This window comes from Mytilus californianus, unplaced genomic scaffold (assembly GCF_021869535.1).
Source record: "Mytilus californianus isolate M0D057914Y unplaced genomic scaffold, xbMytCali1.0.p SCAF_13, whole genome shotgun sequence".
In the NCBI taxonomy this organism is placed as follows: Eukaryota; Metazoa; Mollusca; class Bivalvia; order Mytilida; family Mytilidae; genus Mytilus; species Mytilus californianus.
In genome coordinates, this window is record NW_026262615.1 from 26,901,621 (window position 1) to 26,929,579 (window position 27,959).

At 31.9% G+C, this 27,959-nt stretch overlaps 1 protein-coding gene across 3 annotated transcripts in view; it reads right to left on the minus strand.

Annotated features, from left to right (window-relative positions):
• Positions 1 to 1,633: 1,633 nt before the first annotated feature.
• The window catches only part of LOC127723449 (uncharacterized), a 33,477-nt gene continuing 7,151 nt past the window's right edge, over positions 1,634 to 27,959 (minus strand). For all 3 annotated transcript variants that reach the window (XM_052230082.1, XM_052230083.1, XM_052230084.1), the window contains exons 2-11: positions 27,747 to 27,842; positions 25,253 to 25,305; positions 23,574 to 23,640; positions 16,159 to 16,226; positions 14,680 to 14,719; positions 11,980 to 12,696; positions 11,292 to 11,416; positions 10,305 to 10,370; positions 9,456 to 9,570; positions 1,634 to 5,009 (exon numbers count right to left, since the gene is read on the minus strand). In XM_052230082.1, the coding sequence (XP_052086042.1) occupies positions 4,237 to 5,009; positions 9,456 to 9,570; positions 10,305 to 10,370; positions 11,292 to 11,416; positions 11,980 to 12,696; positions 14,680 to 14,719; positions 16,159 to 16,226; positions 23,574 to 23,640; positions 25,253 to 25,305; positions 27,747 to 27,816 (2,094 nt within the window). In that variant the 5' untranslated portion in view covers positions 27,817 to 27,842 and the 3' untranslated portion in view covers positions 1,634 to 4,236. The remainder of the gene's footprint in view (positions 5,010 to 9,455; positions 9,571 to 10,304; positions 10,371 to 11,291; positions 11,417 to 11,979; positions 12,697 to 14,679; positions 14,720 to 16,158; positions 16,227 to 23,573; positions 23,641 to 25,252; positions 25,306 to 27,746; positions 27,843 to 27,959) is intronic.

The window sequence follows — 27,959 nt, forward strand, 5'->3', positions numbered from 1 at the left end:
GTCATCTTGCTTTTCTTTTGCCAAGTTGCTCGTCCTGCCATTTTTTTTTTAGTTGTAATCTCGGTCCTGCCTTTTTATTTTTAACTTTATTCGGTCCTGCATTTTTTTTATTAGTTTATCCTGACTTTTTATACATAATTTGTCATCTTGCTTTTCTTTTGCCAAGTTGCTCGTCCTGCCATTTTTTTAAAACTTCTGTCCTGCCTTTTTTCAAATTTCATCCTAGCCCCCATAAAAATCAAATGGTAGCTCCCTTAAATAATAATCAAAATAAGAACTTTGAATTGAACTTTAATCTATGTCAGTCAAGCATATGAATCACCTGTGGGGTCAGGGCCAAATAATTTAAATGGAAATGAAATGTACCAATGATAAAACAACTGCATACCAAATATCATTGACTTCCAGTGGTTCAACTTAAAAATGACCTAATCACACTATTCAATAATTGTTGATTGCCACTAGAAACACTAGGCCTAAGTCTCACCTCTGCAATTTTGTCTTGCTTACTTTTATCCAGGGGCTAGCCTTCTATTAATTATGCACTTCCATTGAGATTGAGTTGATATAATATTTTAACAACCTAGACATGCTTTAAGTAAACTGATAATTTTATTGATGATCAGATGTTAGACATTTTATCTGGATGCTGAATTTCTCGATTAATTGAACCTATATTACCAGTAAATTAGATAAACCAATTCTCGATTTCTATGATTAATAATGGGTTGAGGGTTATCAGGCCATAACCATGGAAAGTGTAACAATGACCTTAATCTTAACTTATCAATCAGCTCTCAAGAAGATTTTTATACATATTTTTCTACTGGACGAAATGTAACCTTGTTCACTCTCAGAAAGCTATTAGGACTAAACTTTCAATAAATAATTCTTGCTATGTTCCAAAAGGCAGCCTGTCTGTACATTATTCTCTTTATGTTAGTTTAGAACTTCCAAAGATACTTCAATTAATATATACTGATTAGACCCGTTACAGCCATCTTTATATTGTATCAAGTTTTAACAGGTTATAAGTATGTCTGTCAAGATTGTTTTAAATTGATTTACACTCAAATTCATACAAGTGGTAACTAATTTACTTGCAACTTGTCAGTTCTATCAAAAATTTTCTGAAGCTAATTAAACATTTGATAGGTTTTGAAATCAGTATTGCCTTGATGAATCAGTTCGATTAAAGTGACTTTGCTCAAGATTTACCCCAGTTCCATCTGTATTATGAGCGATGTTGGTATTTTTTCAATCAGTTTATCATCAATTTACAATAGAACTGACCCATTGCAAAAAAAGTTAACATTGATATGAATACACTTGTACTGGTTCCATAGAGAGTCAAATTTATAATAATAACCAGATGTGGGAACTGAGGGACAGACATTATGAAACAATTACATTAATTACATATGGTGGCTTTCTGGATTCAGGAGTAAATCAGGACTCATTTTCCCTTATATATCAGATCAAATATATTCTGTGTTAAAAAAATCCAATCATATTGCTTATTTTGCCAAATCGTTTTTAATTCAATCATTTTGCCCCAATTCAATTTTTAACAATGAAATTGGCTGGAATAAAGTGAGCTAAATATTGTAAGATATATATAACAACTTGTGTCTACATATTAAATTTTTATTATAAACAATATTGTAAACAATTAATTTCCTTCAAATGAAAAAAAAATTGTTGCATAACATATTATGGCAATACACTGATAACATAATTTTATAAATAAAAAAAAAATGTATTTAATTTTACATCAATGACCCTCATTTATAATCTTAAAGACTTGGACCTTTATGCAAAATTTTCAAGACCAACTTGCATATATTGAATATTCGTCACATTGACCAAAACTTTAGTTTTCAGTAAAGTACCAATCAAGTAGTAAAATATCACTGATCTATTGGTAACACAAATATACAATGTCTGAAACAGAACAAAAGTGGCTCAATAAATTCACAACATTACAATGAATATTAATTTGTTCACAAAAACCATTCATCTATAACTTTTCAAGTACAAAAATGTGACATAAGAATTTAAATTAGAAAAAGAGAAAAAAAAAGTTGGGTTTAAAAAAAAAATTTGGAAAGATTTTTGATTGGCATTATAAAACCCATTTTCATTGTTCTGGCGAATCTCAACCCTTTCCTTATGAAAATTTGTAGAGAAAACCAGAAAAATTATTCAGAGTTCAGTACTCAAATTACAGCATTCCAAGTATCTCTAATATGAAATGCAAAGTATATAAACAGGAAATTTTGACAGTTAGACCAGGTTAAAGGTTATGTCATCCATTGGGGGTTAAAAAAGATAGGAACTGGAAGATTTTAATATATTTGTGTTTAATTCCATCAAAAAATCTGACATCTTTATTTATAACACTCCTTTAATACCAATAGACAATTGTTAAGGTCTGTTAACCTTTAAACTACACATCTGTGATCAGTTTCAAACAAGAATGTGTCCATAGTACACAGACGCCCCACTTGCACTATCATTTTCTATGTTCAGTGGACCGTGAAATTGGGGTCAAACCTCTAATATGGCATTAAAATTAGAAAGATCATATCATAGGGAACATGTGTACTAAGTTTCAAATTGAATGGACTTCAACTTCATCAAAAACTACCTTGACCAAAAACTGAATGGACGAATGGACGAAAAAAAGGACGCACAGACCAAAAAACATAATGCCCCTATGTGGGGTATAAAAATCTGATGACTAAAGACCATCGTAAGTATAATGAATTGTTCATGACTTATGACCAACACGATCAACTTTAGTCATAAGATTTTTTGTGATCACTGTTAATGTTTTAACGTTAAAATGATCCTCTCATATAAACTTAAGGATGTTCGCTCCTCTTGTTTTTGAATTTTTGCCAGATATTTGGAATCCCTGGTTTTATCCATGCAGTTCCTTTAGAAATTTTGCCCACTCACCACTACTTTTTTTTTCATAAATTCTATTACATTTAGTTTAAAAGGCCATATTTGAAAATCTTATAAAATCATTGTTATTTTTTCGTAGTTTTTTGAAAGAAAAAGGGTGCCAATGTTAAATATATAAAAAATCTAGAGAGAATCATTTCCCGCCAAATTTTTAATGGCTTATATCTCGAAAACAAGGACACAGACCCTTCATTAGTTTTTGCTTTTTAAGTTCTATTATTTATATATACTATCAATTTAAAACAGTCTTTTAAAAAGCTTGTTATTTCAAACAGAGGAGCGAACATCCTTAATATAAACATTCTCAGGGTGAACCAGTATTTGGTAAGAGGGGATAGAAATGATAATCTACTCATCAATTCACTGTTGCATTTTGGATAAAAATTTTCAAAAGTGTACATTACCATTGTGATTGGCTATTTATGTTATAAGCCAGGGTTCTCATTAAGGATTTTTGAAGGCAAGTCTTGGGACTCAAATTTTGGCCATGGCAAGTCCAACTGTGAGAAGATGAAATTTTATTGCTATATAATTTATTATTCTGTCTCCACGACAAACTAGAGCATGGAAATGACATCAAATTTAGATTATTTTGAAAATTTTAGTTATTAAATGATGATATTTGTGCTCATTTGATACAACATTTTACAATCTTGATGCATCTTTGGACACACTAGTTCTGAAAATGATGAGTCCAGACAGATTTTCCAGAACTCATGTACTCTCCTTTGTGAGAACCCCGATCAACAGTACAAATGATGTGTTGTAGATTATGAAACAGTTAACTACAAATCTTTCATTCCTTAACACATTATTTTTGTACTTAATAATCTCTTTTACAAATGTTTTAATATAAATAATGCTGTAAAGCCAAAAAAACAAAATGAAAAAACATCTCATTTCATTTATACAAAAATATGTATTAGATTTCTATAAAATAAAAGTCTCTTATTGAAAATCTATCTTGTAAAATGAGAGGTTAAATGTACCTGCCAACCTTTGGAGCTAGTACCAATTATTTTGTCCTGACTAATAAATTCATGAATGGTTGGACTCATTTAAATTAATGCTATCAAATAATATTGATTAAATTGTAAAAAGAAAGTACAAAAACAATTCTACAAAATTTCGATCCAATCACCCCCTCAATAATTTACTTAAGGGGATATCTTCCCCTTAAGAGTATTTAAAATCTGACACTAATTATGTTACAATTGCATCAGATCCCCTCAAAAGTTCAAAAGCTAAATTATAAATTTTTCATCACTTTTTCCTATATACATGATTAATTTGAGTCACATGGATTCCTTTCGGCACATTCAATGAATTATTCAGCACCTCCTGAGTATGAAAACTTCCAATAGGAGCAACTCTAGTTTTAACATCATTCAGATTCAAGGGTACATCGTCTGGTTCATCTAAATCAAATGAATGCTTTTCTTTATGAGAATTGTATGGTTTGGTGGAAGATTTAAAGTATTTCTGATGATGCTGTTCAACTGGTTTTTCTGGTCTCTTATAGTCCTTTGAGTAGAAGTATCTAGTGTTTTGACTATTAGAACTAGGTTCATGACCTTGAGATGTAGCTCCATGACTTCTGCTTGTAGAATCCACACCAGTGGAATGACCACTTGCAAAGTTTTCTTTGTTAGATTTGGAATAATTTTTTTGTGACCTTGGCTCTTGAGGTTGACTTGACTTATAATAAGATGCAGGGTCAAAGTTTGTGGACGACATATCTTTGTAGTAAGTCTTTTTCATGTCTTCCATTGGAGTCTTGGCAAATGGACTTTTGCCTATATCATCATACCACGAAGTGTTATCTTGACCTTTTGAACTTTGACCTTCATCAGTAAGATTATCATAGTTAGAGTATGCATCATCTTGTGAAAATTGGTCATCGTCTATGTTATTCACTTCCATCTTGCTCATCTCCATGGCAACTCGAAGCATTTCTTCTTCATCCTGGTGCGACTGTGGAGCAAGGTGATCAAAAAGGTGAATGTTGTCGTCTGCATGCTCTTGTTTCCTTTTTTCTATAAAAAGAATGAACAAATCATATAAATTCAATGTACTGTCAATCAAAGTATATTTAAGTAATTTAGTGTGGTGAACTACATTTAACTTAGTGTGGTGACCTACATTTAATTTAGTGTGGTGACCTACATTTAATTTAGTGTGGTGACCTACATTTAATTTCATCCTTTCACTGAATGATGTTGCTCATGCTAATATAAGGAAGGTGTGTTGCCTGTGAGAGAGTACAAAGTCTGTATAACTAGAATTGCTATCATTCTTTTTGGTAATCAGATGTGCTAATTTGCAGGAAATAATTTCTCTTTTTAAAATGTTTTAAGATAAACCCTGAAAAAAGCAAAAATTAGGAAGGATTATTGTGCATATATCAAAGAAAATAAATAGTTAGTGATTTTGGATTTACTGGTATATTGGCTCAGTGTTGAAGGCCGTACTTTGACCTATAATTGTTTACTTTTTACAAATTGTGACTTGGATGGAGAGTTGTCTCATTGGCACTCATACCACATCTTCTTATATCTATTTTATATTGACTTTCCTACTGTAATGCATCACTTCATCCTCTACAATAAAATACCAATATTTTACTAATCTGCTTCTATAGGATGTCCTTATATCAATGGCTTTGACTCATCAGTATATTTGAACAGGAGTAACATGATGGTTGTCTTTAACTGAGCAGGAACTGCAGACTCTTCCAGAGCACCTGGAGTGTAACCCGTATTTGATGGGGTCAGTGTTGCTCAATCTTTAGTTTTCTATGTACTGTAGATTCATTTATTTTCCTGGTTATCAATTTTTGTGGATTAAGGATAAAGGAGAGTTTCATGGATATTTGTTTTTTGTGATTTTTCCAAAGTGTACATACATGCCTATAGAAAATTTGTACTTCGTTAAACATTTAAATTTATGATTAGACTATAACCACGAAATCCACGAATAAAAATGAAACAAGAATGTGTCCATAGTACATGGATGCCCCACTCACACTATCATTTCTATGTTCAGTGGACCGTGAAATTGGCGTCAAAACTCTAATTTGGCATTAAAATTAGAAGGTCATATCATTGGAAACATGTGTACTAAGTTTCAAGTTGATTGAACTTCAACTTCATCAAATACTACCTGGACCAAAAACTTGAACCTGAAGCGGGACAGATGGACAAATGGACGGACGGATGGACAAACGAACGGAGGCACAGACAGAAAAACAAAAGGATTTTCTTTTTCTTTTTAATCTTTTCTGTTGGCCAAAGTGTTGCCTTTGCCTTGAAAGGTTTTGATTGCATATTTTTTTCTTCTTATCTGTCTTTTTGAAGCATGGGTCTTCAAAGACAATAAACTATAAGGTAAGGCACATATGTGGTGACATATCTAAACTTTTCATTGAAAGTTTACCTTAGAAACAAGAGGCTTCAAGGAGCCTGAATTGCTGTCCTGGATAAATTTAAAACAATTTAACAAGAATATTTGTGTTAAATGGGAACTGTGTGGGCTGAAATCATCATTAAGAGTAATAATTCCTATAAAGATTGGACCAACGGTTTCAGCCATGTAAATTTATTTGTAGATCTTGTATTGTAATCCTTTTTTCTCATTAAAATTTCTCTCTTTCTTCTACAGGTTTTACCAAAATCACAAAGTGTGACTATGTTAAAAATTATTTTCAAGAGACAAAACTCACACAATGAGTTGAATTACCATTTTTAGCCATATTATCTATTTTTAGATTTTGTCAAAATGAGTAATTTTGCTGTTTGAAGTTCCTCTCTATCTATTAAAGTTCAAGATTAGAGACATAACGCCAAATAATAGTAAAAATTATCATTGATGGCAATAACTTCTATAAGGACTCGACTTACAATTTAGGCAAAACTTGCAAGATTTTTGTTGAATGAAAAATATGAAAAATGTTGTAGGGTGCTAATATAGTTATTTCAATATATTATTAACAGCAGGGGGCCTTGGTTGCCTAGTAATCTAAGAAGTACATCTACTGTATCACTAGCCGTTCAACATTGAGATTGTGAGTTAGGACCACGCACTTGGCAGGTGCCTTTAACTCCTTAATTGACTAGGATTATCAGTTCTCCAGCCAACAATGGATGGTTCTCTCCACCAATAAAAGCCGACCGCAAGATTTTTTCACATGCATGTCTTAACAGGTTCTTGATTCAAAGATTTCTGCTAATTTCATGCAATACATGACATTTAAGTCATATAAATTCTGTTTGTCCTGCAAATCAATTGACATATTCAGTTGATTTCAAATATGCTAAAAAAAAAAAAAAGGACAAACAAATGTAAGTGTTACTGACAGGGTTCTCACTCTTTTTCTAAAACACAAAATTCCAGGCTTTAACCAGGATTTTTCTCAAGGACATTCATCTATTTTCCAGCATTGTATCAGAGACAGAAGTTACTTTTGACTATAGGACATTTATGCTAGGAACAAACAATCTGCCTTTCGTACAAAGAATCATATGTCTTATGTCATTGTCAGTAACTTAGTGCTTCTACAATAGACGAAAAATCCTACTTCAAACAAATTATACAAAAGAATAAAATGCTCCGCTGGGACGCAGCTTGATATGACCGCAGAGTTCCAACCCTGAACAGTTGGGGCAAGTATGGACACAACATTCAAGCTTGATACAGCACTGAATTTGGATTGTAATTAAATATTTGACACAGCATAGGTTTCTCACACAGAATGAAAGTGGTCTAAGAACTTAGAAATTTTTAATTTACCTATTCAAACCATATCATTATTATTTGCTTTTATATATAAATCAGAAATAACCAATTTAAAATGGAAAATTTTAAAGAAAAAAAAGGAAAAAAAAATCCCCCCCCCCAATCTTTTGAACCCCCTTATGATTCATCACCCCCAAACTCAATCCCAGCTTTCCCTTTGTGGTATGGTACCTTGCAGTACAATTTCAGAGAGATCCATACACTTGAACACAAGTTATTGTCTGAAACTAAAAAAATGCTTGTTTTTTGGCCCCTTTTTGGCCCCAAATTCCTAAACGTTTAGGGCAATTACCCCCAAACTCAAACCCAGCTTTCCCTTTGTGATACGGAACCTTGCAGTACAATTTCATAAAGATCCATACACTTACACACAAGTTATTGTCCGGAAACTGGAAAAAATGCTTGTTTTTTTGCCCCTAATTCCTAAAATTTGGAGGCAATTACCCCCAAAATCAATCCCAGCCTTCCCTTTGTGGTATGGTACCTTGCAGTACAATTTCAGAGAGATCCATACATTTGAACACAAGTTATTGTCTGGAAACTAGAAAAATTCTTATTTTTGGCCCCTTTTTGATCCCTTATTCCTATTCTTTTTGGGCAATTACCCCCAAACTCAATTCCAGCTTTCCTTTTGTGATATGGAACCTTGTAGTACAATTTCATAAAGATCCATACACTTAAACACAAGTAATTGTCATGAAACTAGAAAAATGCTTGTTTTTTGCCCCTTTTTGGCCCCTAATTCCTAAAATTTGGAGGCAATTACCCCCAAAATCAATCCCAGCATTCCCTTTGTGATATGGAACTTTGTGATACAATGTCAGAGAGATCCATACACTTACACACAAGTTATTGTCATGAAACTAGAAAACTGCTTGTTTTTTGCCCCTTTTTGGCCCCTAATTCCTAAAATTTGGAGGCAATTACCCCCAAAATAAATCCCAGCATTCCCTTTGTGATATGGAACCTTGTGGTACAATGTAAGAGATCCATACACTTACACACAAGTTATGTCTGGAAGTTATAAAAATGCTTATTTTTGGCCCCTAATTCCTTAACTGTGGGTACCATAACCCCCAAAATCCCCACCTTCCTTTTGTGGTATTGAACCTTATGGTAAAATTTCATTGAGATCCATTCACTTAAACTTAAGTTAGAGTGCGAAAACTAATGTGTTCTCGGACGACAACGACGCCAACGTCATACCAATATACGACCACAAAAATTTTTTTGCGGTCGTATAAAAATACCACAGAGTCAAATTTAAGGGGCTGGTGGGCCCGGGCCCCTTTCTGTATAATTGGAGGCAGAATTATGAGGGAAATTATTCGCATTTTAATACGCTTATTTCAAATACAAGAATTTTTCTAGGATGTTTGTAACTTTTCTGAATTTCAAGGACATTTCCATGCCTGAAACAACTGAAATAATATTCCTGGCTTTTTCCAGTTAAGAAGATTGAGTGGGAATCCTGTTATGATGTAGAGACTTCCTATGTGGTATGGGTTTTGCTCATTGTTGAAGGCCATACAATCACCTATAGTTGCTAACATCTACATCATTTGGTCTCAGCTGGATAGTTGCCTCATTGGCAATCATACAACATCTTCTTATTTTATAAAGTTAAGTGAAATAGGTATTAGGAAGTGCAAATCATTTCAACATGTGTAAATTATTATGAAGACTACCTTGTGTGTCATTAGTAGCAGATGAATTGGAGGATGTTTCATCATCCTCTTCAACTTCCTGTGGAATAGGTTTATGAGACATTTTAACATTTCCACTGTTTGTCTGTGCCATTTCCTGTAAATTATTATGTAATAAATAAATCTGTTGGTATCAAGATTTGTTGATCTAAGAAAATTAAGATAAAAAAAATAGTTTCACCGTACTGCCATTTGCTACTAGAATCAAAAGAGCTAATTTAAGATAGACCTGATTTACTGGATAAACTGCAAATTATAAGCCAAATGATATTCAAACCCCCACCCCCTTTTCCCATGTTTTCCTAGCATTCATAAGTTGCCTTCATTTCCATAGGCTTACATGAGCAATTCATGTGATAAAATTGTGAACAATCCATTTACATTGCATGATTGCTGTTTTTTTCATGGTGGAGCAAAAGTTGACATCTTGGCAAGGGAAAACAAATCAACTGTCTAAACAGGTTGACAATTTTTAGAATCAAAGGATTCTAGTCTTGCCTTTTGTTTTCTTTTTTTTCTGCTCATAAGGGAGATAACTCTAAACACAAATTGACAAAATATTGGACAGAAATTAAAGTGACATTATTTTTGTGTTTTCAAATAGTAATACATTATAACCTTTTTTTTATAGGTTAAACAAGAGTTATACAATTTAAAGTGAGGATATGTGTTGTTTATATGGTTATTATTTCAGTGTACATATTTTGTTTACATTCTAACAGTTATTATATGAAATAAACACTTAAAAATGAAATATTCAATGTCTTATAAAAAAAAAGTTTGTTCTTTAATATGACTCATTCATGTAAACTACCTTAATTTATATTTTACCTTCTCCAGTCTTTCTCTTTCTCTCTTCAGTTTTCTTCTTTGTTTCTTGTTCAATTTTAATGGTACCTGTAACAGAGACTTTGCTTGTATCATACCAATACTTTTTGACTAAAAAATTAGGTTAAATATTTTCATTGTTCTTTCTCCCTTTAAAATATTATTGGGTTGTATTGGAAGGACTCGTTATTTGGACATGCATGTGCTGCTCACATAGATTCCTTCTGGGTATTTTTTCTCAGAAATTGTTGTATTTCCTTAGTTCCCTTCAACTTCACTATTGACTGACTGACATAATAGTGTTCAGTGACAAATATTACATGCACAGTCAGAACATTATTATGTTAGTGTCATATGAATTTATGTGCTGTGTTCGATATAATATAAACTTTTTATTGTCAATAATGCTGCCCAATAACAAGTTGTACAATCAAATTGATTTACATATAATTAATTACATAATACATGTGTAAGACAAACTAGCTAAAAAAAAATGTAAATCATTTCAATTTTTTTATTCCATATATAGGATACATGCCTGACTGGTTTCAATATCTTCATGGTTGTCATAGATACTAAATAGGAAACAATTCCTGACTGGTTTTAATATCTTCACGGTTGTAATGGATACTTAATAGGAAACAATACCTGAGTGGTTTCAATATCTTCATCATGGTTGTCATGGATACTTAATAGGAAACAATACCTGACTGGTTTCAATATCTTCATAGTTGTCATGGATGTTTAATAGGATATAATACATGACTAGTGGTTTCAAAATGTTCATGATTTTCATAGATACTAAATAGGAAACAATATCCGACTGGTTTTAATATCTGCACGGTTGTTATGGATACTTAATAGGAAACAATACCTGACTGGTTTTAACATCATCATCATGGTTGTCATGGATACTTAATAGGAAACAATACCAGACTGATTTTAATGTCTTCAGGGTTTTCATGGATACAACATGACATACAATAATACCTGACTAGTTTCTATATCATCAATGTTGTCATAGATACTATCATTATCTTCTGACCCAGATTCTACCATCTCTGGCATGTCATCTCTTGTCGTCACATTGGAAGTTGCAGGTTTAGTTTGACTGGCTGAAAATACCCATCCAATTTTGATTTATGTTTAAATCTCAACACTCAGAAAGCAAAAGTTTTCAGATTTAAGATTTGTTCAATCCTATACCTCTTATATTCATGGATATAAAAGCAGTTGCATCTAAAATACTTTAACTTGTAAGAACAAACAGGCGTAATGTGATTATTTGGAATACTGATAACACCTACTACACACAGAATCACAATTTTGAAAGGTAAGAAAAATTAACATGTCTTATAAAACAGGTTCATTAAAACCAGCAGTACCAATCTCATTTCATATTTTATAAACAATATCATTGTTTGAAATTCTAAGAAATTTTTCCCAGTTATGTTTTTCCTCCAGACAAATAGAAGTACATATGAAATAACATATAACATGGGGATCACTATATATCATGCTTAGTTATAACCATGGCAACACATGTAGGTAATAGTTGCATTTCTAAATCTTTAAGTTTCAGCAATGATGTTCCACATATAGTCACGTTTTATACTTCTGTATTAATAGGCCGATTCTAAGACTGGAGTTCAATATCCAATACTACCATGCATCTTACCTGGTTTATTTGCTTTCTTTTGCTTTTTTCTTTCTTTCCTGGAAGTGATCACAGTCTGAGGTTTAGTTTTGGATTTTCCCTCTTTACTGTCATTATTTTGTGTAGGAGTAGAATGTACCTTAGAGGTACCAGAACTTTGGGTACCAGTAGAAAATTGATCGTTTAAATTTCCTGAGCCATAAGAGGCTTTATTTGGAGTATGCATGGAGGAATTCTGGGAAGTTGTTGGTCTCCTGTTATGATAATCACTTGTGTCAGAGGATCTTCTTGGGTTAAACCTAGAAGAAGTTCTATGTACATTATCTGATGTTGGAATATGTGTATGACTATTATCTGAGTGGAATTGACTTTGTCTATTGTTGAAATGTGCTGATCTGGACAGGAAAGGATCCTGGTGTTGTTGTGATCTGGACAGGAAGGGATCCTGGTGGTGTTGTGATCTGGACAGGAAGGGATCATGATGTTGTTGTGGTCTCCGTGTATTCCTCCTTCTCCTAGAATGTCCCTTATTGCCTGATTTTATCACAGTTATTCTTCCATTTTGCATAATGACAATTTCCTCTCCATCGTCACTATCATCGTAATCGTCAAAGCCATGCATACCACTGAATGGGTCCATAAAAAATTGCTGGAATGGACTCTGGTGGAATGGACTGGAAACGTGATGGCCAAAAAGTCCGCCAAATGGTGAAGGAGAAGGTCGAGCTAATCCAAAGTCTGTAAAATAAACCAAAATATTTCAGAAAGTATCATTAACAAGACCAATATAAAGTCTGGACCTGTATTGCTGCATGCAATTGATTAAGGATACATGTATACTTAAGTATAACTGATAATTCCCTAAAATCATGGAAGCTAAGAAAAGTTTGAGGAAAATTTTCCTTGTACAATGAGTATTGTCAAATTTCAAACTATTGGCAAAAAGGAAGTGGCTACACGGCAGATGTAAAAATCCCTAATTGGCTACAACACAGACCAAATATTAAATCATTCCCTCCTAAAGAAGTCAAGAAAACATTGACAAAAGTTTTCTACCCAAGGACATTCAGACGGACAGACAGAGTCATGCAGTTCCTAGACCTGCTTTCGTCATTGGCAAGGCAGGAACATAATGTACCAATAGATCCATGTAAATATAAAAAAGAAGATGTGGTATGATTGCCAATGAGACAACTCTCCACAAGAAACCAAATGACACAGAAATTAACAACTGTCTATCACTGGGACATTTTAATCCATGATTTTTCATATGGAATTAAAAATATAGCAGTCAATATCCTTTCGTTACTTGATTATCAAATAACATGTTAGTTTTGACTTTAAACTTTGAAATAACCTTGTATCATTGTACATTTGACATTTATTTTCAAATAATCAACTAACATGACAAAATATTTATAAAGCCATGCAAGCTTTCAATGACAACTTGGAAACTGCCTCAACATTTTCAGAATAAGAAATTTCACATTAAACTTTTCATTTATATAATATACAGCTGTGTTTAACTTCAATTCCAGAATTGATGCTATCTTAAAATGATAAAATCTTTGATATAGCTAGAAAGATCTTGTAAATAAGTCTTATAAACTGTTAACACAGAGATATATATGTCTCGCCTATTTGTTATTTTGATAATGCAAATGTTGAAATTAAAAAAGAAATACTTTAACATGTAAGTAATGCAAATATTCAAAGTCAATGTCCCATGACTGAAGGTACAGGGCTAAACAATCTCCATGGAAATGAGATGTGCCAATGTTAATACAAAGTTCTGCAAACCAAATACCATTGACTTTTCATAAGTTGTTCCCTTTAAACAAACCTAAACACAAACATTAACTTGCAAACTATGTAGAAGTTTCAAAGTCAATGAACCATAATTAGGGGGTGGGGTTATATAATCTCCATAGAAATGAAACTTGCCAATGCCTATACATTTGCATACCGAATATCATTGACTTAACATTAGTGGTTCATCTTAAACTGACCTAATCACAAACTAATACATGTAAACTAAGCAAAAGTTTCAAAGTCAATAGACCATGACTGAGGGGTAAGGACCAAATATTCTCCATGGAAATGAGATGTGCTAATGCTTATACAACTGCATATCAGTTATCATTGACCTACCACTAACGGTTCTCCTTAAACTGACCTAATCACAAACTAATACATGAAAACTAAGCAAAAGTTTCAAAGTCAATAGACCATGAATGAGGGGGCGGGGCCAAATAATCTCCATGGAAATGAGATGTGCCAATGCTTATACAACTGCATACCAAATATCATTGACCTACCACTAGTGGTTCCCAATAAACTGACCTAATCACAAACTAATACATGTAAACTAAGCAAAGTTTCAAAGTCAATAGACCTTGACTGAGGGGGCGGGGCCAAATAATCTGCATGGTAATGAGATGTGTCAATGCTAATACAACTGCATACTAAATATCATTGACCTGCCACTAGTGGTTCACCATGAACTAGACCTAATCACAAACTAATACATTGTTGACGCCGCCGCCGACGCCGGAAACAACATACCTATGTCTAGCTTTTTGACTCCGTCAAGGCGAGACAATAAGGAAAGTACCAACATTGGTCAGGAACAAGTGACAACTTTATTTACTTCAAACTTCTAAATATAATAATAAATTGCTGCCTTTAAAATTACACCTTTAAAGTAAACTATATACTCACCACCCATCATCCATGGAAACAGTCTCGTCAAAATATTAATCTATAAATAGAAATGATGTAATTCAGTCATAACTTTACATTGCTCAAATATCAATTGTGATATTTTTTTTACACTTTAAGATTCCTTCCCTAAATGATATTTTTATTTACATATTTATGAATTCAAACAATTCACCAATGCTAATTGGCTTACATGAGGAGGTACAGAGACAGCCAACACTTTAAAAATAACCCTTGAAACATATTGTATCAGATACATGTGTTGCTACTTAACTGTTAATTTGACTTCTGCGGATTCATTTATTTTTGTGGATTGAAGAAAAATTATATTTTCGTTAATACCTGATTTTGTGGTTTTGCCAAACTTTGCATAAAATGCTATGAAAAATTTATACTTCATTGGCATTTAAATTGGTTCATCTATACCCAGGCAATCCATGAAATAGGTAGCCCACTCTTAATAATGAATCCACAGTCCCCCTTGAACCATTTAATGAACATAGGGCTACTTGTCTGTCAATTTTACTATGTATAAAAGTAAGAAGATGTGGTATAATTGCCAATGAGATGACTCTCCACCAGAGACCTAATGGCATATTAGGTCACTGTACGGCCTCCAACAATGAGCAAACCCATACCGGATACACTTTTTTACTATAGACATTGCTTAATGGGATATCTTAGCCATTTAAACCTCAATCTATCTGGGTGTGTTACATTCCCGTCACAATGGCCACTAAAATGTCAACCTGACTGATCATACTGCTATAGATATAACTTATCTACCAACAAGGCTACTGAAATATTAATCTGACTGTTTGGCTATTGATACTAATAATGCAAGGGCTAAGATACTGTGGATTCATTTATCTTCGTGGATACCAATTTTTATGGATTAGGGAAAAATTGAAGTTTCATGGATACTTGATTTCTTGGATTTGACAAATTCTGCATACACGCCTATGGGAAATTTGAAAGTCATTGAACTTTTAAATTTGTGGTTCCCCTTAGGAAACGAAATCCATGAAAATTAATATCCCACTATTAAAAATGAATCCACGGTATTATGTTTAATATCCACCTTAAACAATAATTTCCTTTCCATTTCCCTAATCAATGAATTGTACTGGGCCTTCAATTGTAAAAATTCCATTTTACTTTTGAAAATTAGTTGTTTTCGCTGGAGTCAGGATCAATCTGATTAATTTTATAACAATATCACTGTATCTTGATTTTGAAATATATACAAGAAAATTTATGACAAACTTGATTTTGAATCATTAATATATATATGTGTTGTAACTGCCTCTTGTGGACCCGTGAATTGCAAATAAAATTACATAGATACTACATGTCCATCAAAAGCATAAACAGATATTCTCAATATAATTTACTGGGACTTCAGCATGGCCAGTAAAATGTCCATCTGATTAGGTGTAAACCTCTGTAAACCTGTGTGCTATTATAAATATAACTTACTGGAACATCATGTCCACCAGCATGGCCAGTAAATTGTCCATCTTCTTGAAAACCAACTGCACTTGGTCCTGAATATCATATCAAGCATATAATTAGTACTTAATTTTCATAAAAATTACATGATATAAGTTCTATTAATACCTGCAAAATTAAAAAAAAAAGTTTACTCTAATATGTTTCTCCATGGCTTTGACCTAACTGGGCATGGCTTAAGCTGCTTTGTTCAATTAAAAAAAGGTCGATGTTGTTTTTTTTATAGATAATGTATTATTTATCAAAATCAGAGGAGTTGCCAAACTGTTGGTGCTGTGTGCAAAACATTTCAGGTCACATGTTAAGATTTCAGGGTTTCTTGATCAATTTGAAATATCAGAAAGATTGGTTTAAGTTTTTTTTATCAATTCAAATCTTTTGCAATCACAGAAAATATTACAGGTTTTGACATTGAAAGAGTTCATAATGATCAAAAATCAATTTTCACATTCACAACAAATGTTCAAATTATTATTGATTTATTTTGGGCCAATTTTATCAATAAAGAAACTGTCTCTCAATGGCAGGTATTTTAAGTCAATCTCTGTGAAAATATAAGGTACTCATTGTTATTAACAATACAAAATATTGAAACTAATATAAGTAAAAAATAGAATATTGTTTCAATAGATTGAAAATATAAAAAGTCTGCTGAAGTTGCCATTCACTGCTGAATAATAAGCCATCCAAAAAACAAAAATAGAATGGAAATTAGAAATTCCTAAAGTCTGTTCATTTCTTAATTATATATACCTTGGGCAAAAAAGCCCTTGTTTTGTGTATTTGAGCTTTATGTTTCAAATCTTTAAGATACTATTTAACAAATACCAAATGTCCAAGTGATTTTCACACAAACAAATACTTTTAATTACAAAAGATCATTGGGATCTTTCAATGATATATAAAGACATATTAGCATGTCACTATCAAATGGTCCTTCATCCTCGGCATGAAAATTATGGAAAAATAAAGACAGCTACATGTTATGGTTTTGAAATGCAAGCAAAAATTTTTAAATTTCTGACAAGACGTGTTTGTGGATTTTTCATATGAAATTTTGAGGAATGATAAATATTAATCAGTACCAAAAATATCATAAGTAAAAAGTAATTCACAATATTTTACCAGATGTTAAAAATGTCTTTTGTTCTTCTGTGATTTTGTGTTGCTATGATCATTGAGATAAATCCAACATCTCCAATGTATTCATATTCAGATTTGTTTTTGATTTTCAGAAATAAAGGATTTATGAGTAAAACACTTTAATCCATAAAATGCAAAATTTACACACAAGAGTATTATTAAGTTATACAAATGTATTAATTTCTTAGTGTAGTATTCCCTTAGTTTATTGTGCATGAGATTAAAAATATTGGTTATTTAACTTCAACTAAACAAAAATTTCCTGAATAACACAACCACCAACCCAATAAAACCACTGTCTTTACCAACACAATCATTTTTGGACCAGACCTTAGTTAAATTTGAAGTCAAAACAAAAGTTAACAATAACTTATATTGACCTTACTAATCAAAATTAACCTAAAACATTAAAGGTATTTCTCAGTTTACAGTTTGAATCATTACCCCCTGTATAACTAACTTAAAGTCAAACATTATTTGTAGAATTACCCTTAGTGAGGTATTTGTAGAAATTACTCTCAGCAATGTATTTCTCCTTACTCTCAAGGAGGTATTTGTTGAAGTCACTTTTAGTGGGGTATTTGTTTAACTTGTTTTCAGTGGGGTATTTGTTTGAATCATTTTCAGTGGAGTATTTGTTGGACTCACTTTCAGTGGGGTATTGCTTGGACCAGGCATGGGGTAATGCAAATTTGTAATTGTAATTCAGGGTAATGCATTACATTTTTCCAAGTAATTGCATGTATTGTGTAATGCAACAATTTTTGCATTACATGTAATTGTAATTTAATGCATTACTTCAGCAAAAAGTTGTGTAATTTCATGCATTACATTGCATTACATTGCATTACATTGCATTACATGGCATTACTTTTTTCCACATACTATATATCTTTAATAGATTGTTGGAGATTTAATTAAAGCAGAATATAAGATTTCTTGATTAGCTAAGAACATAATCAATTGAATATTGATTTTCTATTTTCTATTTATTTTTCATCCTTTACATAAATCACTAGAGGGAATTTGATGATTAATCCTTGCCCCAGGTAGATCTTGAAAAACATTGGTATAAATACTAGAATAACCAAATTACAATTCTAAATGAATAACACACCACTGTATATCAGATTGAGTTGGGTTTTTTTATTTCATTTTATTTCATACATTTTCATACATTTTCCTTCATAAAAAGATTGATATTTGTGAGCATTACTGTATCGTTGTCAAAAGATTAATGAATACCTTGTCATGATTGAATAACAGATAATTGAACACTGTCATAAAGCACTAATTAGTTTGTTTTACAATCAATATTTTCACCATTTTGACACTTGGTCAGAAATTAAGCTCTATGTTTATTATATAATTAGGAAAGAAATTCTCAGTAAATATTTTGATTGAAATTAAAAAAAACAAATGTATATTTATAAGAGTAAAGTTAACATTAAGTTAAAATAAGTATCAAACTTTATCTCTGTAATTTCTTTTAGAGAAAACACAGAGATGTATACCTTTAAACATAGAATGCGCATGAAGGATGAAACCTTCGAATCCCTTATGATGTTAAAATGTAATAGTCGTATTGAATAGACTTTTTACATGTATACTTGAATTCAATGCATGGAACAGTTACTGCCAGGCCTCTACATTAACTTTTTTTTCAACTTGTCCAGTAGGACAAGTACATACCAAAATTTACTTGTCCGAATAAAATTGTAACTTGTCCAAAAAAAATCTTAATAATAACCTTTTTTTGCATTTTAAGTTGATTCCAGGAACAAAATGAATTAAAACAATATAACCAGTCAGAGCTCTGACATAAACAAGTCAGAATAAAATGACTTCCATAGGTCAGATATAATTTGATGTAAGTGTTGTCTCCCTTCTTGCACTCAACAGAATATGACTTGTACAGGTCAGTTTATGTCAGACTTTAATTTATCATAAAATGACTTCCACAGGTCAGATTTTGCACAAAATATTGTGACTTAATATCTTCATATTCTAATAAGATTTATGCCCCTTTTTAATGCATTTTGACTTCGAGAGGTCATTTTTGTTCTGATTTGAAGCAGTCATTACTACCACTTTGTTATCAATCTCCATAAAAATATGGTGATTACTAGTTTCGAATTAAAGAGTTTTAAAAAGTGGGGCTCATCTGACATCATACCTTCTCCTTTCCAGAATCTAAACATAATATATTTATCTCATCACTTTCATTTATTTCAAAATACAAAGAAAAACCAGGTGAGAAAAAATGGATCATACAATTTTCTGAATATCAAAAGATTTACAAAATACAATATTGGATACATTACATGACAATACTTCAAATCTTCCAAGGAAAAACAAGACACTTATTCATGATAAGACTATGTTAATAAAAGATATATTCTCATCCACTTTAAGCTAAATGTATTAAGAGCAAAACATTTATTATTTTAATATTTCATTGAGGTAAATACTGTTGTGCAAACTGACTCAAACAAGTCACATTATGTTCTGACTTACTAAACGTATTACAACTTTTAAGTCTAGTATTGTCATATTGATTTAAAAATGTATAGGTAAGCCAGATAAAAGACTGAGGAAATTAGGTCCCTATAAGTCACAATAATGAGGACTATAAAAAAGTTTATTTGGTATATTCAATATTAAATGTATTTTGTTTTAAACAGGTCAAATCATGTTCTGACTTAAAAGAGTCAGTCCAAAACTAAAATAAATTTATTGAAATATTTAAGCCGGGCATTGCCATATGATATTAAATGAATGTATGGGAACATCAGATAAAAGACACAGGAAATATATGTTAAGATCCCCTAAAATAAATAACCATTTGACTTAATTGTTTCTAAAAATTTATCAAATAATAAACTCGAAAATGGCAGATTCAGAAGCAGTCTGAAAGCAAGGACTTTCTTGGATTAAAGGAAGTACACCTAGCTTTGATTGGAAATTTTGTTCTGTAAACTGACTTTAACAGGTCAAATCATGTTCTGACCTCAAAGAGTCAGTCAAAACTAAACTTATTACAACTTTTAAGTCTAGTATTGTCATATTGATTTAAAAATGTATGGGAGAGCCAGATAAAAAACAGAGGAAATAAGGTCCCCTAAAGTCACAATAATGAGGATTATATAAAAAAGTTTATTTGGTATATTCAATATTTAAATGTATTTTGTTTTAAACAGGTCAAATTATGTTCTGACTTCAAAGAGTCAGTCAAAAACTATACTTTAACTAATTATTGCAACTTCTAAGTCTGGCATTGTCATATGCATTTAAGAATGTATGGGAAAAACAGATAAAAAGACACCCAATAATAAAGTCACAATAATGAGGGCTTTAAAAAAGTTTTTTGGTAAATGTAATATTCAAATGTATTTTGTTTACAAGTTTCATCAAATTATCTTAAAATTTTATTCTATTTCTGTATTTTCATGACTTTTTCTTTTCTGTTAAGTTAACACATGGAACTTTTGGTTGTAAAAATTATTATTTTAAAGACCATTTGACTGAATTGTTTCTAAAAAAACTTATCAATTAACATGATTCCACATGACAGGAGGGGGTGGGGGTGACCCCAAGGGACTTCCCCTATACTTCATTTGATTTGTTTCATTGTCCTATTCAAGAAAATATATGGTTTAGGGGTGGGGATCTCGACCGTTTACAAGTTTTCAAACAGGAGGGGTAGGGGTGACCCCCAGGGACCTCCCCAACATATCATTTGATTTGTTAAATTGTCCCATACAAGAATATATATGGTTTAGGGGTGGGGATCTCTACCGTTTACAAAATATAAGAACATTTGCAAATGGCAGGGGGTGGGGGTAAACCTGGAGAATAGCCCGGTATATTTCATTCAAATAAATTTGACATTATAAAGAGGAATAGAGAAATGACAGGGATAGGGGTGATCCCTGGAGACTTGCCCTACATTTCATTTGATTTGTTTTATCATGTCCCATGATCATAAATGAAGACCAGGTGTGTGCATCGCTTATTGTTCTCAAGTTATAACTTTAAAAATAAAAAAAAATAAACCCTTGGGTTCTTTAGTTAAACCCCTCCCTTCCTTTTTCTTTTATTAAAATTTTTCCCATTTTCGTTTCATTATCATCATATCAATATTCGCAATGATAGTTTTTCTCATAGGGAGAAACGAATCAGAAAGGTTAAAAAATCAGTTCGTTATTGAGTTTAAAAATAGAAAAATCACGTGACGATGTTCAGCTCGAAGCAATAATTTTACTTTTTAAATTGCACTGACTGGTTAATAATGTTAATATTGTTTAAGACAACACGAGTTATCTCCCGAAAATAACAATTCATTATCATAACAACATTTTCTGACCTGAACAAGTCAGAATTGTCAAACACCAGGTCATCTAAAAGACCACGCGTCCGTATTTACAGGTCGCGCGCCTTCATGAAACAGCAAAAAAATCACTTGCAAGGAACTTCTTTATAGGCAAAAAATATAAAAATGCCCATGAAAATACGGAGGTAATATGAATTACCTTTATAAAAATGCCCACAATGACCTAGATTTTCACTAAAAATCGTAAATAATCAATATAATATTCAATGACTTCTCGTTCGAGACACTTCCAAAACAACGACTCTCAAACACGTGATCTCTTGCAAAAAACCACGTGATCGTATGTGTCGTAGATCGGCGGCAAATTCAAAATAACTTCTGGTTTGACGGACTCGAGTGAAAACTGCGCAAAACAAAAATTGACGCGTACAGGTCAGAATTTCAAAACACTTTCTGACTTGAAGAAGTCATTTTATTCTGACTTGTTTATGTCAGAGCTCTGACTGATAACAGAAGTTAGTTTTATATCTTTTGATACACTTTTCAAAAATATGAGTCAAGAACAACTGAATCTAGTCATGTCACAGGACTTTAAGGTTCTAGTTTTCATCAATGCCAAAGTCTCATCAGACTCTGCACATGAGGCACTGTCTGATAGGCCTGTCAATGTACACTCATTGGATTTGTATCCTGTTTTTTTAAGCTGAAAAAAAGTTTATTCAAATGCAATCAATAAAAAAAAGAAGATGAGGTATGATTGCCAATAAGATCACTCTCTGCTAGAGACCAAATGACACAGAAATTAACAACTATAGGTCACAGTATTGCAAGTATTGTTTTTTTTCTACATATGATCAAATCTGATTTTGTGAAATTTATGGTAAATAATTTCTTCATTTTTATTTAAAAAATATTTTTGTTTAAAAATTACTGGTTTGGTATTTATTATAAAGCAACAGAATCAAGGTAGGAAAACGAGGTACGGAAATTTCTCCTGCATTGCCAAACTGTCTATTTATCATGTCTATTAAATATGTCTCCTACGGTGCCAAACTGTCTATTAAACTTGGAGCCAAATTGTTCCAAGCTGGAGACGAACTGTCTTGTAAAGTTATCCATCTACAAAGCGCATGGCTGATTCGGATCAGTAAGACTGGTTTCTGATAATAGTATGCCTTTTACCTGTTAAAAAGTACCTGACAAAGAACCAGTTTAAATTATCGATTGCAAGTAAACATGTCAAATTAATACTTGTTTTTATCTTCTTTTCTTGTTTTTTGTTTAAAATTACTTTGTTCATCAAAGTTGGATTAAATTTATTTTATGCAGAATAAATTTACTTGTCCCATCGGACAAGCTTGATATAGCTTTTACTTGTCTGACCTTTTTTTCCTCTGGTACCGGACAATCGGACAAGCGTTATTGTCGAGCCCTGACTGCATATACTAGAATCTTTTGTGACTTCATGTTGTTTTCAAAATGTTTTTTTCTTTTCACTTGATAATAAAATTTACAAATGTAATGTGTAATTCAATGCATTATTTTGCAAAAGTAATTGTAATGTAATGCATTACTTTGATAAATGCATGTAATTGTAATTGTAATTTAATGCATGGTTTTGTCAAAGTAATTGTAATACAATGCATTACATTGCAATGTAATTCGCCCCATGCCTGGTTTGGACTCACTTTTAGTGGGGTATTTGTTGGTCTCACTTTCAGTGGGGTATTTGTTGGTCTCACTTTCAGTGGGGTATTTGTTGGTCTCACTTTTAGTGGGGTATTGTTTGGACTCACTTTCAGTGGGGTATTTGTTGGTCTCACTTTCAGTGGGGTATTGTTTGGACTTACTTTCAGTGGAGTATTTTTTGGACTCATTTTTTTGTGAGGTTTTTTGTAGAACTTACCCTCGATAAGGTATTTGTGTGCATAACCTATCTCCTGAAACTTTTCTTTTGCATCCTCACTTTGATTCTGCAAATAAAGGACAAAGAAAATTGTTTACCTTAAATGCCTATCCCAAGCCAGGAGCCTGTAATTCTATGGTTGTTATTGGTTGCTGTCTGTCATTAATGTTTTTCATTTATAGTTGTTGTATAAATCAGGCCTTTGTTTTTTGTTTTTTTCTTCAATTTACATTTTGTCATCTGAGGCCTTTTATAGATGATTATAAGGTATTGGTTTTGGTCAATTTTTCTCATAAGCAATTATACCAAAATCTCCTTTTTTGATATTATTACAATTTCTGAATGTCATTTCATTTGTTGCTCAAAACCTAATGGCAAATACAGTTAACTATCCCAACAAACCGAATTGACTTGAAATTTTGCATGAGTCAAAATATTTCTGTGGTTTTGACATTGAAATACAGTAATTTATATGGATTTGTTCTGTTTCAGTCAAATTCCAATGAGTCAACATTTTGCATGACTCAAACTAAATCTGCTGTCCAAGAGTATAATAAACAATGTAAATTTTGTTCAAAATGTTGAAATTTTTCTCCTATTTTTGCCTTATTGACAATGCAACTTAATCTGGTAATCTATATTTCTGTTTAAATAACACTTTCTTAGACAGTTAGACATGTTGGACAGCTGCCTTAGTCAACCACAGTTAAATAAAATCATCTTTTTAACAGCAAAGTGATTATTCTTATTATCATGCTTTGAAAGGTCATGTGTATAATGTTATGCTTAGGTCACAAAAAACTAGAAGTGTTTAATAAAACATCACCCTACATTGTAATTTTCGTTTCAAAGTGGCACTTTAGTCTAAAATTTACTATCTTGATGTAAAAAGTGACTTAGATTGATAACCTCTAGTACAAAGTAGGATTCTAATATGACGTGCTTCTTTCGCTTTGTAAACAACACCGTGATAAAATTCTCCAACAAATCTATGGCTTCAGTGAATTATTTCTTAATTAGACCAACCTGATAGGCAATACTGATTTTACCTCGTGCAAATTTGAGTTATCTCCCTTTGATTGTTTTTACATGCACTCCTCTTGAGTCAAACTTTTGATTGACTTGAAATGTTATCACTGTCCTTCCATTTTGAATTAACAAGAGTAAACTGTATTACAATTGTATAGAATAAAGGGCTTATTTTTTGGTTGATTAGTTAAAATTTGTAATAATCTTGGTATACTACAGCCCACAAGGATTTGGCTTTTCCACATGCCCATTTCCACTCACAAGATTTACAGAAATTTTGAATTTCAATGGCTTTTTAATTTTTCAAAGGTATTTTTTCTATGATCAATTCTTATAACAAACGAAAGACTTAACATGCCCACTATCTATAAGTTCTGGCCATTCCCAATAAGGACAGGTCTCGAAATCTGACTGACCCCCTGATATTTTGGATTGGTTTGACTAAATTTTAGATAAATTTTCACAATTTTTCAATGCCAATTCCACATTTGTCATGCTCATAAACTTCCAGACCATCATAAATTTTCCTTTGCCTGACCAGATGTCTGGCATCTATTTGTATCAATTTTTGAGAAGACTGGACAGGTTGAAATTACATAATTCACATGAACTGTAGAATATTTCGGTACCTACTCTTTTGGTAGACTTACCTTATCAGGGTGAAAAATTAATGCCATACGTCTGTAAGCTTTCTTGATGTCATCTGAAAATAAAAACAAGAAAGTATGCAAATGTGATAGATTACACACACTGATAGTCAGGTGACTACACTCATTCAGGTGAATACACACAGTCCTGTGACTACACACATTCAGGTGAATACACACAGTCATGTTGATTGAATAAATGTTAATTTCTTAAATGTTTAGTGGCAAAATATCTTAAGCATATTCGTGTCAAGAACAAATTAACAATATATTTGAGGGAAGGGGATTCATGTGTTTTGACTTCAAGAAGGTTGCAGATGGTATGAGAACATTTATGTACTTTGACTACGAGAAAGGGTAGATAATATAAAAATTTGCATGTACTTGTAGTTAATTAAATAAATTAAGTAAATATTTGATCTGCAATTATTGAATCTTTCAATAATGAGCAAAGTTGTCATCAGAAACAACATTTTAGAATTTGAAAATAATTTTCTAATGGATCACAAGTTAATACACAGAACAACATGAAAAGCAATTTTCAATCAATAAAAGACCATAACTCATAAACAGCAAATACATAAATCTCTAAAAAAATCAAACAAATATTCATTTAGTGTCGAGATGAAGAATTCTTTTTTGCATTTGGTCTGAGCCTTTGTGGATTTTCCAGAAGTTTTACTGTATACCTTATTTTTTCTGTATTATACTTATATAGATATAAGAAGATGTGGTATGAGTGCCAATGAGACAACTCTCCATCCAAGTCAAAATTTATAAAAGTAAACCATTATAGGTCACAGTACGGTCTTCAACACGGAGCTTTGGCTCACACCAAACAGTAAGCTATAAAGGGCCCCCAAAATTACTAGTGTAAAACCATTCAAACGGGAAAACCAACGGTCTAATCTATATAAAAAACGAGAAACGAGAAACACTTGTGAACCACATCAACAAACGACAACTACTGAACATCAGATTCCTGACTTAGGACAGGTGCAAACAAATGCAGCGGGTTTAAACGTTTTAATGGTACCAAACCTTCACCCTTTTTCTGAAACAATAGTGTAACATCACAACATAGAAAGACACACTATAAAATATCAACTGAAATAGCTTAACTCAATCAAAGGATATATTAACACCATTGAACATACACTGAACAAATAAATTTGACCTATGATACAATGTAAATACAAAATAAATAAACTAAGGGAAGAATAATAAAAGTAACATGTTATATCGGTATGAAATGTTAAACAATTAAAGAAAAACAATCTGCTCGAACAAAAATATCAGCCGTTTGCAATAACTTTAAACACAGGTAAATGAAAATAATTTTGTTGTTAGGTATACGTATACAGTTCCAATAAAGAAAGGAAATATTTTTATAAAATAAATAATTTTGATGTTCATAGTACGAAGTGAAAATTTATAGTAATACCAAACACTTATAAAAGCTGGTATATAGACCAGATATAACCCTGAATAACATTAAATAACAAAAAAGCAATACAATTAGTATCAACAGGTCAAATGAACAAGAAAGTACGATTAGAGAGTACTCGCAGTTACTGACAGCATGTGACAGCTAGTTAAAAGCCAAAACAATTAATAATAAAAAATCATGCATCAGAGACTAAAATCAACTAAACACATCCCAGGAATTTAGTATTTTAACGTCATGGACAGTCAAAGAAGACATGACTAGTGCAATGCCAAAAATAAATGTATCGACAGACAGTAGGATAATTAGGAGTTTAACCTCTTTATAGATCAAAACGAACGTGGGTGTGTGTTTATACATCCTGTTTGAAAAGAATACAAATTTAGTTATGTTCTAATTTGTTGATGACAAAATCGATATTAGTGCCAATGTAAACTATATTCAAAGATCTAATTACAACATTGGTAAGATAACCTTTACTAATAAGTTTGTTTAAAGGTTCAATGAGTTTACACGGATCACATAGTGATTTCTGCGCTTTAAGTACAATATTACCGTAAAATTTAATATGCGTCCATACCAATTTTAAGCAAATTAAGTCGTCTCGCAGGCCTCTAGATTTTTTTGAAAATTTAGTGTTCACCCAAAGGACCGGTTTGGCCACAGCATAACAATTTCAAGTTTATTTACAATTTACACAGTGTGTATATGTTAAGTATGTTTAAATGAACATATGTTCTCATAGTTTAGGACTTTACTCATTATAGGTTGAAAAATACAGGCAAAGTTTAGATGTTTATGAAGTGTCCTATATTTTGACTTTAGTGGAACCTTAATGTGATAATGCGATTGGTTGAGATTCTCAATAATAAGAACTTGCATTCTGATATCTGTATGCAGATCTTCTTGAAATTGCAATAATTAATCTTGCATTTTTTTCATTCTTCTAATATTACAAAAATAAATGCACACATTAATTTCTGAATTTACAGTATTCAAGATGATTTATATTCAAGATAGTTTTATTCTATGTAAAACACCATAATTTACCATCTGTAGCATCTTCTTGTACTCCCAATACTTCCAAACATCTTCTCCTCTCCCTCGCTCTACTACTCATTGTGGTTAATTACAGATCTGATGTAACTGTAAAAATAACAGATATATTATACATACATATTTTTAAAAAGAGTTAATATGAATCAATTCTGCTAAATCAATAGAAATTTTGTCAAGCTCAACAGCTCAATAAATATGATAAAT